The following is a 17,013-nucleotide window of genomic DNA, read 5'->3' on the forward strand; positions in this document are numbered from 1 at the left end:
ACAGAGAACAGCTCCCCAGTTAAAGAGAAACACAGAGAACAGCTCTCCAGTTAAAGAGAAACACAGAGAACAGCTCCCCAGTTAAAGAGAAACACAGAGAACAACTCTCCAGTTAAAGAGAAACACAGAGAACAGCTCCCCAGTTAAAGAGAAACACAGAGAACAGCTCCCCAGTTAAGAGAAACATAGAGAACAGCTCCCCAGTTAAGAGAAACACAGAGAACAGCTCCCCAGTTAAAGAGAAACACAGAGAACAGCTCCCCAGTTAAGAGAAACACAGAGAACAGCTCCCCAGTTAAAGAGAAACACAGAGAACAGCTCTCCAGTTAAAGAGAAACACAGAGAACAGCTCCCCAGTTAAAGAGAAACACAAAGAACAGCTCCCCAGTTAAAGAGAAACACAGAGAACAGCTCCCCAGTTAAAGAGAGAGGCTGAGGACAGCTCCCCAGTTAGAGTAGTAAATTTAAAACTTTAACTAATAATCTTTAACAAATGTTTGAAACAACTGGTTGAAGAACTAGTATTTTAAATCAGGTTAAAATAACTTCAGATTGAGTTCGAAAGATAAGTTTAGAAACACAAGATGGATAAAGAAGCGGTCTGTTTAAAGGTGTGAGTAATCCTGTATGTGTCAGCTTGTCTTGTGTGTATAAAGTGTGATAGCTTTCTGTTTCTGTAGTCCCTGAGTTTTTGGTATTGGATCAAGCTGGCAGTACCTCCCGTAACTGTGTATAGTTAACATGTGACAGGACAGGCCCTTCTCTGTATCGTCATGGGTGGGGATTCCCTGGAGAAGTTGCTGCCTAATGTTTCCAGTCAGTAGCAATCACCTAATTAAGTGCTGATCTGCACTAATTCCACTGGTTGCTGTTCTGAAGCCACGCCAAGTATGGGACAAGTGATACAGGAAGCTGGACAGGGTTGTGTATGCTGGCTGGAACTTCCAGTGCAACAGGAAGCTGGACAGGGTTGTGCATACTGGCTGGAACTTCCAGTGCAACAGGAAATCAGAGAGCTGAGTGTACTGGCTGGAACTTCCAGTGCAACAGGAAGCCAGAGGACTGTGTATACTGGCTGGAACTTCCATGAAAGTATGTATCTCTTACTGTATTTACTGTAAATAAACACTGGATAGCCCTATTCGCTGCCCCAAAGCAGTGTGTTCCTGGCACTTCTTGCCCAACCTCAGCTTTGTAGATAAATGTATTGTATAAAAGCCCCTGCATATTGTTGCTGTAGGCAGGTTTGACTGTTTGCCCGGTGACTGTGTTTCTATCCTCACCCTCAGCACCTCCACCTCCTTCACGGCCTGGATCAGCTGCTTCTCCAGCTCTGCCATCTTCTCCATTGACACACTCTCACTGTCCTGCAGCTTATCTGACAGCTGGGAGGGAGGGAAACCAACATGTCAGAAAGTAGCTTTTCAAAAGCACTCAATAAATAAGCGCTCACTTGTGCCCAGCTTGTTGCAAATTGATAACTGTGACACTTAAGGAATTCAGCAGTGTTTTACAAAAAACAGTGCCATCTATTATAGTTGTAAGTTCAAATTAGGTATTTATTTGCCTTGTTTTTGTGAAAATGAAATGATAACAGGCCTTCGAATGTCTGACCCAGTTGTTACAGTCAGTTACCGTTTTACTGTAAGTCAGTAGGTGTTACTTTTCACTAGGCACAGATTATCATTACTTGTGTGCATTGCATCCCAAAAATGACTAGATTATAATATAAACACTGTTCTGTGAGCACATTTCCCAAAGGCTGTTACATTTCCCAATTTAAATAAATAAATAAATAAATGGAATACCTTATAAGTGGATACGTGACATAAATGTGTAGTGAATGTAGAGAAATATGGTGACTTCATTTAACACACATGCATAAATGTGTGTTTGTTGCTTAGTTAACACATTACATTAAGTATCTCTACTGTGTATTTACATAGCACAGTAATCCATTGTGTATCTGTCCGTTCATATCCGCCCTCACTGTTTACCTGCCAAGATCAATCTCTTCAACAACATTAGTTTGTTATTCAACAGAGAAGATTACTTCAGATGTTGTAGATCCTACCAAAGTTTTCGCGCACTGTGTTGTATGTGCTCCGTGCGCTGACACTGCTGGTAGTGTCACGTGAGCTGTTCTTCCTGTTCGCCTGCGGGGGGCGTATCAACTTCAACCTCTGCCTCGATCTCCTGCCTGTCACTCAGGAGCGAACGCACGCACCCACATGGCAGACGGCTACTCTGTCACAAACATTAATACCCTGTATCTTTCTAAACAAGGGATTTAGGGGAGCTCCCTAATAAAAGCTGAATCTCAAAACCATAATTGTGTGAATATAGTAATTGTTACAGTTGTGTATAATGGGATTTAAAACAGGATTAATTTATCCGCCTTTTTACATATCCACCCTTACTCTGGTCCCAGCGCAGTCGGATATGTGATGGTTTACTGTAGTTACTTAGTAAATGCATGTGTACTTATACATAATTACAATGTTACTATGCAGTTACAATGTACTTCATGTGTAAATCTTTTTGCATGATATAACCCTAACCCTAATCTCAAACCCTAGTCCTAACCCTTTTCTGATACAATTGTGGACTTAAATATATCGTACAAAAAGATGTACACATTAAGTACATTGTAAGTATGCCTAATAACATTGTAATTATGTGTAAGTACACATGTATTTACCATGTAACTGCTATGTAAGTGCACAGTAATTAGAGACACTTGATGCTTGCTTTGTGTGTTGCAGGTCATTCACACACAGTACAGTCTGAAGCTGCAGGTGGTGGTGTTGTGTTTCTGCTACCTGTATGTTGAGGTCCTGCAGCTCCTCCATGTGCTCCAGTAGGGCATTCTTGGTCTCAGCATCCTCCAGCAGCGCCCCTACATCAAACACATTGTCCAGGTATGCCTGGATCTGCACCAGCAGCTTGTCACTCTCTGTGTGCTTCAGCTTCTGTTGAGATATCAGCGCCAGCATTTATTACACATTTTCAGCTAGGTGAGTAATGGGAACTAGTCTCAAACCAGAAAACTTACATGGCTACATTCTCACCCTTACAGAAGGTAAATCTGCATGGCAATTCCCCAGGCTTTAGATAAGTTTATGATGAATTTCCTTGTTTATTTATGTGCTTTTCCATACCTCTCTGTCTTACAATGCTTACCTATGCTTTCACTACGCTTTATTACACATTACTATACTTTACTTTGGGAAACATTTAAAAGGGGTAAAGCTAGTCCAAACCATCATAAGAGCACATTTTTTCAGAAAGGAAAAATGCAACCAATAGAGAAACCAAAATAGAAATAAATCTTTTTTTGGATTTGTAAGTACACTGTATTTATTTTCTGCATTGTTTTTTTTTTTGTTTGTTGTTTTTTTTTTTACTTTTCAGAAAAAAAAATATTGGGCTAATGACCATTTGGAGTAAACATCTTGAGAGTTAGCGCTTTTATTTTACCTTCAACACATGTTCCCCATGGTCATGTAGGAGGTCAGCTCAGGAAACGGGAAATACTGAAGCTGACACCAAAAACATGGGGCAAAATCATTTGCTACTAAACATGAAGAAATCCCATCAGATTGTGATCCGTTTTCAAACAAACAGAACCCATATGAACTGAGCTCACCTCCAGGTACTCGTCCAGCCCGTGTTGACTGAACTGGTACTGCAGATGCACCCGGAAGTTCATGTTTTCTACAGAATGAACCACGATGTTGATGAACTGCATGCAGGCCACCTAGGGAGGAGACAGCAGACTGAATCAACAAGGTGCTGCAGAGCAGGGTTGTCCAATCATCGTCCTGGAGAGCCATTCCACTCCAGGTTTAACAAGTAAAATGAGATACATTACTACAGTAGGATGTGGATGGAAGTTATATTGGTTTAATTAAACAATTCAAAACAGGGTTGGAACAAAGAGCAGGATTGGAAGGGACAATTTTGGCCACCACTGCAGCAGAGCTACTGTAGGACTGACACAGTAGGCACATTAAACAGTCCGGTTTCTCCTAGCAAACACTAGACCCTGCAAGCATCCAACCCCCTTATCCAATTTTGTTTTAGATCTGCTATAATTATAATTTAATGCTGGGGCTTGCATTATTGTGTTTGTTTTTCTTTGAGATGTGTCACATGCGATGGGTTTAACTGGATTATTGTTTTGTCATTTTGGAAGCACTTAAAAAAAGTTTTTATATGACGCTCCCTTAGCAGACATTTTGTTCTATCCTTGCTCTAAATCACTGCACTATCAGTACACTAGAGCGGCCATTTTTAAATAAGCTTTGAAACAGACTTCAAAGTTGCAAGTGTAAAAGGTTGTCAGGATGTTAACAATGAAAAGAAAAATTACAGGTAAATTATACAGTTGTAGATGAGCAATGCTATGTTTTTTGAAACCCTCCTACTTACTCTTACCATACCTCACTATTTACATTGCTTACCTATGCTTTATTAAACTTTATTATGCTTTTCCTATGGTAAACTTTTATAAGGGCATAAAAACAATTGAAACTGTTTACTTACAGTACATGAGTTTTGTTGGCAAAATGTCATCTTGTGGCAATGGCTTGTGCAGTAGTTAAAGTGAAGGACCTGCCATGGGTGCATAGCGATGGCTGTCCAGTGTGTGAACACTCACCATAAAGTCAATGTTGCTGTCCTCATTACGAAAGTACTCCATCAGCTTCTCGAATCGGTTCTTCTCGCCGCACACCTGCTGAGACACAGACAGAGATGGACGGGGTGCACAGCTGCTTATAGGCAGCTCTGGGCCTTAAACCGATTTGAACTCCTGGCTGCAAGATTTAATTGCATAGCAACAGCTGCTTGCTTACTTAAACCAGTGCACCTACATGAAAAGACAAGACAGGAGGCTGTGTGGTTCAGTGGTTAAAGAAACAGGCTTGTAACCAGGAGGTCCCTGGTTAAAATCCCGACTCTGAATCAGCCACTGAATCATTGTGTGACCCTGAGCAAGTCACTTAACCTCCTTGTGCTCTGCCTTTTATGTAAGTGACTCTACAACTGATTCATAGTTCACACACCCTAGTCTCTGTAATCGCTAAATAGTCTGCTAAATAAACTAATAATAATAATAATAATAATAATAATAATAATAATAATAATAATAATCACCACTTTAAGCATGTTGGGTAAGAACATAAAAAAGTTTACAAATTACTTGCTCATTTGGTTGTTAGTAGCTTATTGATCCCAGAATCTCATCAAGCAGGTTCTTGAAGGATCCTAGGATGTCAGCTTCAACAACATTACTGGGGAGTTGCTTCCAGACTCCCACAATTCTGTGTAAAAAAGTGCCTCCTACTTTCTGTTCTGACTGCCTCTTTATGTAATCTCCATTTGTGACCCCTGGTACTTGTTTCTTTTTTCAGGTCGAAAAAGTCCCTTGGGCTGACATTGTCAATACCTTTTAGAATTTAGAATCAGATCGCCACGTAGTCTTCTTTGTTCAAGATTGAGTAGTTTTAGTGTTAAACTGCTTTTTGTTCGTATTGGTGCTATGATTTCTGCTTTAAACTGCTTTAAACACTGTGTGTTAAGTATCAATTTTCATCGATTCTTCAGAGTGCTGACATCACAGTCAATCCACTCTGCTTGGAAAACAAAAGCGTCAGTATTACCCTGAGTTGCTAAACCACAGTTTGCCACAAGGTGGCATTATATCCTGCATTTAGATCACTTCTAGCGATTCTCATGCTTAATTTGAATCTTGTTTGAAAGTGTTTTAAGTGAAGTGCACTAACTTTGAACCGTAATACCTTAATAATGAAGCTATTTTTTTCTTACTGTTTTTGTACATCTTGAATGTTTTGGATATAGAAGTCTAATAGCAAAATGTCAGGGTCCTATTAAGTGATTCAAAGGACGGCAGGATTTAGATTTACCACAAGTTAGATCAATTGAATTGACCCCCATGCTATAGTCTTAACAAAAGAAGACAAACCATAAGCAGGCAATGGTGTAGTGGGTTGTTCCTTTAAAGTCATGCTATTGTTAGTGTTTTAGTTTTGAAAAGCTTTTGAACATGTTTTTTTAGCCTTAGAGTATTACTAAAGCAACAAGTTTGTCAAGATGTTTATATTTTGTGTTTGCAGTTAGAGAGTCTTTCGAGCCAACTAAAAATAACTAAAAGAAGAGAACCAAAGTGGTGGGCTACAGGAAACCTAACAAGGACTCAAGCGAGTGTGTCAAATTGGACTTTACTGGAACTAAGGAGCCACTCGGAGGAACTGCAATACGCTGCAGCCTAGAAGAGGAAGCGCTAGCCCTGCTTGTTACCAGGAACAATAATGTGGGCACCACTCTGAACCTCACTGTTAAGTAACCCAACCGTGGTTTTAAGGGAAGAGCATGAAGATAGGAAATGTGTTGAGGTTTTGGGCAAATGAAGACAAAACACAAGGACAAGTCAGTGACTGTTTTATTCTCACTGGAACTGTGGGGTGGTATCTGTGGAAGGAAACAAGAAGTCAATTACCAGGGAAACTACAAGGGGTAATTGGACAACAAACAGAATCAAATTACTTACCTTTGGTTGTTGCTAGGAGTCTTCACTGCCACCTTGTGGCTCTCTGGAAAAGCTTCACCAGGGTCTTCAGGAGGACCCCACTGTTCCACCACTCACCTCTAGAGGTCACTATAAAGAGGGCTTTGATAACCAGTGAGATGGATTGTGTGTGTATGACAATCTGGACAAGACTCCAGATTGTATTTCATGTTGACAAACAAGCACTGTGTCACACCTTGCTAAACAATGCAGTATCTTCTATATACACTATCATTACAGAATTAAGAAAGGGGGTTGCACGGATGTAGCAGTTTTGTTACACATTCCCATGCAGCGTTCTGCCCCTGCAGAGAACACTTACCAGCTGAGCTGCCAGGATGTACCTCACCGGCCTTCGCTTCCATAGTAAGTGTGAATCAGCAGCAGCTCTGGAAGCTAGCGGTTTCTTCTGAATAAGTCTGTGAGATTAAGACCAGTGCCCCTGCCAGGCTCAGGGGAAGCCCTGAATAATGCATCAGTCCCTGTGCTGGCACCAGCTTCTTTTTAACCCTGCAGGTACTGTGGAGGGGCAAGCTCCCATTGATACCTGTGCAGCCAGGCCAGCACTGGAGCTCTGCAGGACTGTGCTGTTGGGCTATTGTTACTGGCTTTCCTCCCAGTCCCTCTGCTCTAACCATGAGATCATACAGCCTCCTCAGCAATAAATACAGGACCACTGCATTTTATTCCTTCAGTTCTAGGCCATTATGCCTCCCAGTCCCTCAGCTCTAAGAACTAGGCACCAGCAAAAAAAAAAAAAAAAAAGCACAATGAGTCATTCTACTGTGTATCACCCTCTTGGTTTTTAGATGAAACTGGGTACACCATATTGCAGGTCTCTATGATCACAAATCTATCTATCTATCTATCTCTCTATCTATCTATCTATCTATCTAAAAACCTTTGAACACAAATCTATTGTCATGTAAAAGCTCTCTTCAGACTCATTCCAATGATACATTACTTCCAAGGTTATATCATTAAAAAGTTAATGAATTTTAAAACATTGCTTAGCTCTCCTTGAATTTCAATTTATTTATTTTTATTATATTTATATTTAGTCATCGCCAATGGCTTTTATCCCAGTTTTCTTCCCAATTTGGACTGCCCAATTATTGTTTTTATCCTGGTTCACCGCTGCAACCCTCCCTGCGACTTGGAAAACGGAGGCTGAAAAACACATCCTCCAAAACATGTTCCTTCAAATCCATCATTTTTCACACTGCGAATCTACAGCAAAGCCACCAGGCCTATAGTGCTGGAAGATAACACAGAGTGGCTTTGCAGTTTTCTGATCAAAATGTTTTCTGCTGAAGCGCTGTGGCTAGCTTCAAGATTAAATCTCTCAGTGCATTTGTTGTACAAAATGAAGGAATTGATGGTTGCTAGGTCCAGTAGAGTTAACAACAGGCTTGTGTATATATATATATATATATATATATATATATATATATATATATATATATATATATATATAAAATTGAATATTATTGTAGGTGATATTCAAAATAAAAACATATATTGTAAAAGGCGGTTCTAGTGTTAATGAAATTTAACTTTTAGATGTTCCACACACACACACACACACACACACACACACACACACACACACACACAAATATAAATTCTAAGTAGGAAAACTTATACTTCATGCATTCGTGTGCATGTTGCAAAGGTAACCAAACAAACAAGTAGCTAATGCGTGGCGTAATTCAGAATGGGCGAGACGAGACGAGAATTAATTTTTCTTGTTAAATGTTTTTATCATCATGGCAACACATGAAGCTCTCCTCACGATATTCAGAGTCGTTCTTTTCCTACTTATAAACTGACACAGACTTTAAATATCCCCTCCCCTAAATGACTATGAATTGAGTAATCTGAATTGGTACGGACGTTTTTTTTTTTTCTTAAATCACAACTGCATAGTAATGCATTTCCTGAAAAGTACGGCAGCCACATAATTATTGAGCTGCTGTCTGGTTTAAAAGATGACCTGGAGCCTGTCCCCCAGAGATGCCATGCTGTACCTGCAGTGGTCAAACTATTGTCCACCCTGCATTATCTTGGCTCTGTGTCCTTTCAGGGGACTGTGGTAGCTGTTGCTGGCATTTTCCAGTCCACTTTTTCTCGTGCATTGCCAGTTGTGCTCAATGCATTTTTGAGGCAAACTCCCACATACCTATTTTTCGCTAATACAGGGTGTACTTCAAGCCTTGAAAACAAATTTCTGTGACATTTCTGAACACACAGTAAACAAGTTACTGAACTAACGGCACGATCAGCATTAACGCGTTTTAGGACCTAACAGTAATTTAAACACACAAATGTGCATTCAAATCCTAATTAAAAAGATATAAGAAGTTACTGCCACTTTTATTCTTTTACATAGGCAGATAAAAACAAACAGTTAACAAACCATGTTTGCATTTGTGTATGAGGTACCTGAACTTAAGCGTCATGTAATTCGATGACACGACATCGTCCACCGCTGAGATACAGAAGCCTGAAAGCTACCAGACCACATTGTCAGCAAATACATTATCGAATATTGAGGAAAATGTTGGTATTCAATCGCAACAAAAACTAGTGCTGCATAAAATCACAGATGTTTTTATTTTAAAGCAGCCATTTTCTAATAGCAATAGAACCCTCATAAGAACCCTTGTAAGGTCCTTCTAGTTAAGTTTAAATTTAACGGCACGAGGCAGGCTTTATAGACAGTAAAGCCGTCTTTGGTTTCTATTGCTTTATTATGGAATTCAACCTCAGTCTGTCCCGGTTTGCCAGACAGTCGCTTGACTAGAGACTAAAAATCACCCGCGGTGACGGTCACCCCAGTCTTGAATCAATATAGCAAGTGCAACACTTGGGTATTTAAAAGCACTGCATCACCACAGATGACTTATGGTCTTTGATCTTTTTTTGCAATTTAAACTTGAATATCTCCAGGAGTTCTCAAAAGCCCAAGATAAAATTTGAGTACATTATTATATTTATATTTAGTACAGTATCCACAAAGCTGTCACACCTTAATTTAATGAATGTGTGATTAATGTGAAACTAAATCCAAAATACCTATTTTGGACTGAGAAATTCTGCCAGTTTGTCCCCACCCTGCCTACTCAATCAAAGGAATGTCCAATAACCCCCCCCCCCCCCCCACATCCTTATTTTCAGCTTGTCTCCTCACACTAAATAATGCAGGCTTGTCGCCTGCCTGCTGTAGCCCAGCACAATACCCCAGAGTGCCCATATCCACTTACTGAAACTCAGCCCACGCTGCCGAAACCTGAGCCCTGCACTGGCACCCACCCACACCACCAACCGCAGGCTATCCACCCTGCACTGGGGTTGACAATCCTGTCTCTTATGGACTATGACTTCTTGTGAAAATAAAAAAATAGGTGATCAAAAATAGTTTAAGAACTATTGCCTCAAATATACAAACCATCGCAATTACTCAAACATTCCCAGATGAAATATTTTTAATAATTCCTGTCCATTCCCAGATGAAATATTTTATTAATTCCTGTCCTTTTCGATCTCAGCTATGTCCAAAGACAACCTGTGTCTGCCCTCCACGTTAATAAATATAGTTGGTGAACTGGATGCCAAAACAGTGCAACATAATCCAACAAGCTGGAAATGCCCTCTCAGAACTGATCAAATAAACTCGTAAATAAACATACTGATTGTGTTTTATTTGTTTGCATCATTATATTTAACACAACCGCAAATTCAATACAACTTAAAAGAAAGGAGAGAATCTCTGACAGCACGAGTCTCTTCAGATCACTGCTGTCCAATTGAAACTGGTGGCTGAGGTAACCTTTACAGTTACCAGTTCTGCTTATAAGAAGCAGGATTGGGCTTGTTCTTTTGAAAGTCTTTTGCATAAACACTCATACTCTAACATGGGTTGCGCTTGTTTTGGGCTTGTTTTGAAAGGCAGTGTCGCTTTTTTTTTCTCGTCTTGGCAACACTGATAACCTTCCCCGTCTGTCTCACAGGCAGCCACTGATTCCTGAACGCCTCATTTTGTTGTTGACAAGTGGTTAACAGTGTGCAGGTGCAGTTGATCAATAAATGGACAGACAACTATAATCCAGGTGCAATGGTGTTTAATAGTTTGTAATCCAATTGCCTGATGGCGTAACAACAGTAAATAATAAACAATGTTAACAGGCAATACAGCGGCGTGTATTGCTGTGTTTAAATCTACGGTTGGTTCCCAAATGATAAACAGTCCCGTTCTTATTCACCCGCACGTAACACAAACACAAGTCCACAATGCGTGCTCTAGTGCTCGTAGTGAATATACAGTCCTTAGTGAAACAAAGTGCAGTGATGTTGTTTGGGTTGGTGCTGGCCTTTGAGGGCAACTCTGGATCGTGTTAGCCTTATAAACAATAACAAACAGTATTTTTTAGGCAAACAAACAAAACACTCACAATACAGCACAATACAGGTCCTTCCTGATTCAAAGCTTTAACCACTACAAAGGAACAGATTACGTCACTTCGTCCCCTATTTGTACCGTCATACATGACCCCTTGGTAAACCATTGCAGCCGCTCCTCCAATCCACAGCTGCCACATCGTTTCCCTTCTGGGACGATGCGTTAGCCCTCTGAAACTCTACCCCCTTTCTAGATGACCAACTTCCTTTTAACCCTAGGAATGAAATGTCAGGCCAACCAGTCCAGTGTACTATGTTCCCATTACTTAGCGCCCTCACAGGTCGGGAGGGAGATTTGCCACCAATAATCATTCTGTTTCTGTCACAAGGATACAGCAGGCAGTGACAATTTTGGGAACAAACTAATGCTGCACTTCAGTCCGTTTCATCAGTATCCACCACCTCCCTTTCAAGTGCCCACTACCCATATTTGCCCAAGAGTGGTGTTGAATGCTTCCTCAGCAGCTGTCAGCAGCCACTGAGTTCATTTTTAATTAATGAGTCTTAAGATGAATTAGTTGAAATAGTATTCACTACTAACAACATGACACCCCACTAATGACATTTGAAAATAAATAAATAAATAAATAAACAATCACTAGTAATCTACAAAAACAGCACAAGTACTTTACGCATAGCTAATTTACATATGAAACCCCACCTTTCGCATTCATTTGCATGACGTCGGGTGAAAAGCCCGGTTTAGTCAAGTAAAATGGAAACCCAAAAAAGCATTTTACACCAGACATTTTTCTCGAGCAAATGTCTTGAGTTAAAAAAATAAAAATTAAATAATGGAATCTCCGCCATTGTGGCCTTGGTCAAAGAAACAAAAAAACAAATTTATCAGCCAATCACTGTCACCTGTCATTGTTTCCAAATGCTTGTCACAGTTTCCAAACTATTTCTATGTGCTGTCTTGGTGTGGATATGTTTTAAAATTACAACATTTTGGTGAACTGCACGTTTCTATAAATACCCTGTTACATTTGTACAAAAATGCTCCAAGCCTCGTACACATTTGTAAGATGTACCAATGCTAATTTGAATCCCAGTGCGCCACTACAATCTTATTCTGCTAGGCAAATGTTGTTGTTGTTATGGCTAATGGATTAAATTTTTTGGCCATAACTGTACTTAATCTATTTAAGAATTGTTATGTTTTATGTATATATATGTATTTTTTTAAATGGCATCCAATAGTCAGTGCTATAAGAAAAAAGGAACTCTCTTTGCTTTGTTGTATGTGTTTTTCTTCTTCTTTGGGTTCCATAAAATATGGCAAATATGTTTTGTTCTGTTTTTTTCTCATTTTAGTGATGTGATTCAATAAAAAAATGAATTTAACCAACTGTGACTTACTTTTTCTTATTTATTTATACTCATTAACACTTTTTTTCACTAAAGTCATTGCAGAAATTTTGCAGAAACACTATTCTTGTTGCAGATTTTAAGAAATGTTAGCGCAGATTTCCATGGGGACTAATTTGTACCACCCACTCAATAACAGCCTGTGTGAGGTTACATACAGTTTAAATCAATAACAGCCTGTGTGAGAATACATATAGTTTATATCTATGATTTAAAACTCCCAGCTTTCAAGCTATCCATTCCAACATGAGTTTGACATTTTAAACTATAATGGAATTCCTAGGTAAATACAGCTAACAAAATAATATTATATATATATATATATATATATATATATATATATATATATATATATATATATATATATATATATATAGTAATTTATTATAATAATAAGTAATAAAGTCACATTTTCTTATTTTGTTAAAGGTGATTATTTTTTAATGGTATATTGTCAGCTATTAATGAAAAATTATTGATTGCTCCCTTCAGACAGTTCAATGATAAACATCTGAGATACCATATTCTACCACAAAAGATATTTCCTACAATTTGCTCACAAAGGAACATTTGCTCTGATGACTTTGAGAGAGTACACAAGCCCAGGACTGAATAGCACAACTGAGGCCTGCTACAGAATGCGTGTCTATGGGAGGGGAAGTGGCTGGTGAATGTATTAATGTATGTATGAATGTTCCCAACCCGCCCTCATGAAACATCCACACCTGCTGAGTTCCACAGGGAAAAACAGTTGTGTGTTCAGGAGAGGGGCAAGCAGTCGATGGCATGGGATCAGCTAGCACAGCGTCTCTGCAGGAAAGCCGCTCCAGTCACGGTGCTGCCACTGTGCATGCCTGGGGAACAGCTGGGATAACAGCTGAGGGAGGTCGGGCTGCCCCACTGGGAGAAGCACCACCCTGACACAGTGAGGAATGCCTAGAATCTTAACCACCTCATTCTTGGCATGCATTAAGCCGGGTTCACACCTGAGCGATCAGTTGTGCAACCAAATCACTCTTGAAATTGCACAACTAAATCGCCTGCAACTGCTTTGTCCACACCTGAGGAACTGGTTAGGCAACAAGTTTCCTGCGTTTATAAATGTGTGTAGGGTTATTTATTTATTGGCCATTATGCTGACCCTGCTGGTGCTGTCGGTTCTTTCCTTCAGTCTGTCATTATCTTTAATAAACTGTGGCTTAACTAATTACGATGAAGAACTGGCTGTCATAGTCATCTCATCTGCAGTTATTTTAAATGCATTAAAAGCAGAAGCGAAGCCACTTAAATGCTGGATATGACCTTGGCTGTGGCGTCATCAGAATATAGTTGATATCTTTTTTAAATGTACCGCCTCTTTACCACAGGAAAGTAAACAGTCAGGAGATTGTAACAACCAATCAGACTGAGGAAACATCCACATATAAGCGATTCAGCTGCACGCCACCAAGTCGCGCAACTGATTGCTCAGGTGTGGACCGTTGCTTTAGTGTTAGCACCAAGACTGGCCCAGTACCAAGACCATAGGACTGTGAGGCATTGTGACTTAGAGCTAAGGGTCTGGGCAGCGAATGTAGATTGTGAAAGCTTAAAAGCTGTGTGGTCCAGGTGCAAAATTTGCATTTCAAAAGCATCTACTCTAAAAAGGTTCCTTTGGAGCACAAACTGTTTACGGTGTATATAGCCACACTCCGTAGCTCCTGAAGCATTGTTCGAGGGGAGGCAAGTGTGTCCTATCTAGTTGAAGGTTGCTGTAGCACATGTCTTTTGCTTGTCACAATACATTGCACATGTCTGCAGGCTTAATAGTTTTTTTGTTTTTTTTTCCAAAACATTGCTATTTGTCATGGAGTGACCCTAAAACCTGTCTTCCTTTGTTCAAGGTGCGGGCACCTTTTTTGAATAACATATTTATGTAGCAGGGATGTCTGGCTCTTTGAAAAAAACAGCTTAATTTATTTGAGGTTTTCCCAGTGATGATGACTCACCCACACCTGTGGTGGTTTTGACAGACTCACCAAGAGCAGAAACTGACCCAAGACTGTCACAGCTACTGGAAGCAGGCTGATCTTTGGATACAAACTGAACATTTCTGGAACAGCAACAAATACTGTAATGACTGTAATGTGTTTTAATGAATATAAAACCAGTAGAACATATTATCAGATCTGAACAGGCCTGTCGTGATGTTTGCAGAACCAGTCCGAGCTGAGCCTGGCACAGAGTTTGAATCCTGTTGGGAACATGCTGAGTTGTTAGACATGAACTCAATGATTTAAACTAACCTGTATTGATTGAAATAATATTATATACTCTTTATCAATAATTATAGTAATACTGTATATACTCATTTCAAATAGATCTGTATACCCAGTAGAAAATGTTAGGTATCTTTTGTGTGCAGTCTGTGAAAGAGTCAAATTTGGCAGGCTCTTATCAGAAGAAGACCTTGTTAGCACATTCCAGTTTTATGAGAAAAGGTAGCCAATTTCTTTCGTTACCATACTTTACTTTCATTACTTTCAGATAACAGAAGGTAGGAGTTTATATTAAAATAAACATTGTTCTATATAACACAAAAATTAACTAGAACCTGGCAACAAGAGTCGAAGGCACATAGCGTAGGACGTGTTTACTGAATTAAGCCAAAGTTTGGTTTAAAATAATTAGAAAGTACTAGAAAGTAAGTATTAGAAAATGCTTATGATAGTGTTTCATTTTAATCAACACTAAAACTTGGCCCAAAGGATAGATGTCTTAAAACCTGCTTCTGTTGGATTTTGTATGAACAGACTTAGATCAGTCAGAATAACATTATTGCATTAATTATGCAATAAACTTGTATTGTATGGTATTATAGCAATGATCCTGAGAACTTTGGTTCACCTGACTTTTTAGAAAAAGGAGGCGTTGGAAAAAGAGAGCTATGAAATCATATTCCAATATTTTTTGGCAAGAAGTTATATCCAAACCATTTTAAGAAAGAGTTGACAAAGCTGAGTGATGATCAGATTTAATCAGGATTCCTGATGTAAAGCCACTTGCAGAAAATCCTATATAACCCCAGAGCAAGACCCCATTCAACATCATTGATCTTGATCTTGCAAGCTCCATGTTCTGAAGGTCTCTGAAAAACTGATTGCTGTTCAGAAGTCTTTGCCTTTTGAAGACGGTTCTTATTTTTCATATATCCTACACTACACTTCCATATATTGGAAGGTAAGAATATATTTGAATGTAATATCTCTTTTATATTGGATGCATTTTTATAAGGTTTAGAAATGGTGTATTTGTTTTAAAAGAGTGATATATTCAACACTTTAGAACGTAGCTGTGGGTGTTTTAGCTTTTTGCATGGCTGGCCTAAGGGCGAAGCATATAATAACAATATTTGTATTACTGTATTGAAGTACTATTGCTGTTAAACCTGTAAAAGCACCGGGTCGCCCAGATTGTTTATTACTTGGGATTTACGGTGGTCTGCGCAACCAACCAATCCATTAAAGTACTTAATAAACCAAAAGGGCACTACTACTGCTCTGATTCATTAAAACTTCAAATTAAATTAGTCTGTGTGATTTTCTTGATTATTAAAAAAGTTGTCTGGACATATAATATGCCCAGTGCATGAACAAAGCCACTTGCATGAGTTTAAAACATCTTTGCCCTCCTTAAAAGTCTCCCCTGGGTTTAAGAGTATGTGTAATTTTGACATAGTGTTTGACAGAGTGTTCAAAAACACTCAGGAGATTGTCTTAATAAACATGTTAGTCTATGCAAGCACTGCATCAAGGGACAGGTGGGTTTGCACGGCCAGCCACTGCGTCCATTACAATAATTCATACGCAACACACACAAGTCTAACTTTAGCATTGCTAACATTGTTGATGCTGAATTACTGGGATCCTTTAAAAATGATATATATTTGAAAATAGTAAAGAACTATGTTTTCTTGGACGCTCACCTCCTTGAAGTTATCGAAGGCAGACAGAATAATGTCATGTCCTCCTCGCACCAGACACACCGCCGCCAGGAGCTCCAGCACCAGTGCTTTCGTCCTAAAGGAAGGAAAACAAAGGCTAACCATCTGCAGACTAGAAGACCTCACAGAGTTAACCTTTAAACACAGTACAGAAACCAGGACCAGAGGTCACTGCTGGAAACCAAATGGAGACGAAGGACACTTCTTCATGCAGATTGTGGGGTCTATGGAATGAGCGGTCTAGTCCTGTTGTTGAGACAGAGTAGCTTGGATCCTTTAGGACCCAATTTCACAACTTTGGAGATCCATCAGCTACAAGGAACTGGAGTAGTTTAGACAGGCTGAATGGCCTCCTTTCTTATGTCCTTATGTTTTTATAAGCACATATCACAGATAAGAACTGTGGATATAATGAACCTTTGTTGAATGTTTTCATGTTGTAATGCAAAACCAAACCAAGACAAAAACTGAATTAAGTAACTGAAGATGTACTCTGATCAGAATGTGAGGACAATATTTAATGGCCTTTCCTCCTCTTGTATTACGTTTCTCCCTTTATACACCCACTCAAAACTGGCACTTGGTCAAGCTGACCTGTTGCAAGTTC

At 39.4% G+C, this 17,013-nt stretch overlaps 1 protein-coding gene across 2 annotated transcripts in view; it reads right to left on the reverse strand.

Moving 5' to 3' along the window:
• LOC121324585 (formin-like protein 1) overlaps positions 1-17,013 on the reverse strand; it is a 62,641-nt gene that overhangs the window by 17,833 nt on the left and 27,795 nt on the right. For both annotated transcript variants that reach the window (XM_041266647.1, XM_041266648.1), the window contains exons 9-13: positions 16,389-16,482; positions 4,664-4,738; positions 3,650-3,760; positions 2,823-2,972; positions 1,284-1,385 (exon numbers count right to left, since the gene is read on the reverse strand). In XM_041266647.1, coding sequence (XP_041122581.1) covers positions 1,284-1,385; positions 2,823-2,972; positions 3,650-3,760; positions 4,664-4,738; positions 16,389-16,482 — 532 coding nt within the window. The remainder of the gene's footprint in view (positions 1-1,283; positions 1,386-2,822; positions 2,973-3,649; positions 3,761-4,663; positions 4,739-16,388; positions 16,483-17,013) is intronic.

Source organism: Polyodon spathula, chromosome 12 (assembly GCF_017654505.1).
Source record: "Polyodon spathula isolate WHYD16114869_AA chromosome 12, ASM1765450v1, whole genome shotgun sequence".
In the NCBI taxonomy this organism is placed as follows: domain Eukaryota; kingdom Metazoa; phylum Chordata; class Actinopteri; order Acipenseriformes; family Polyodontidae; genus Polyodon; species Polyodon spathula.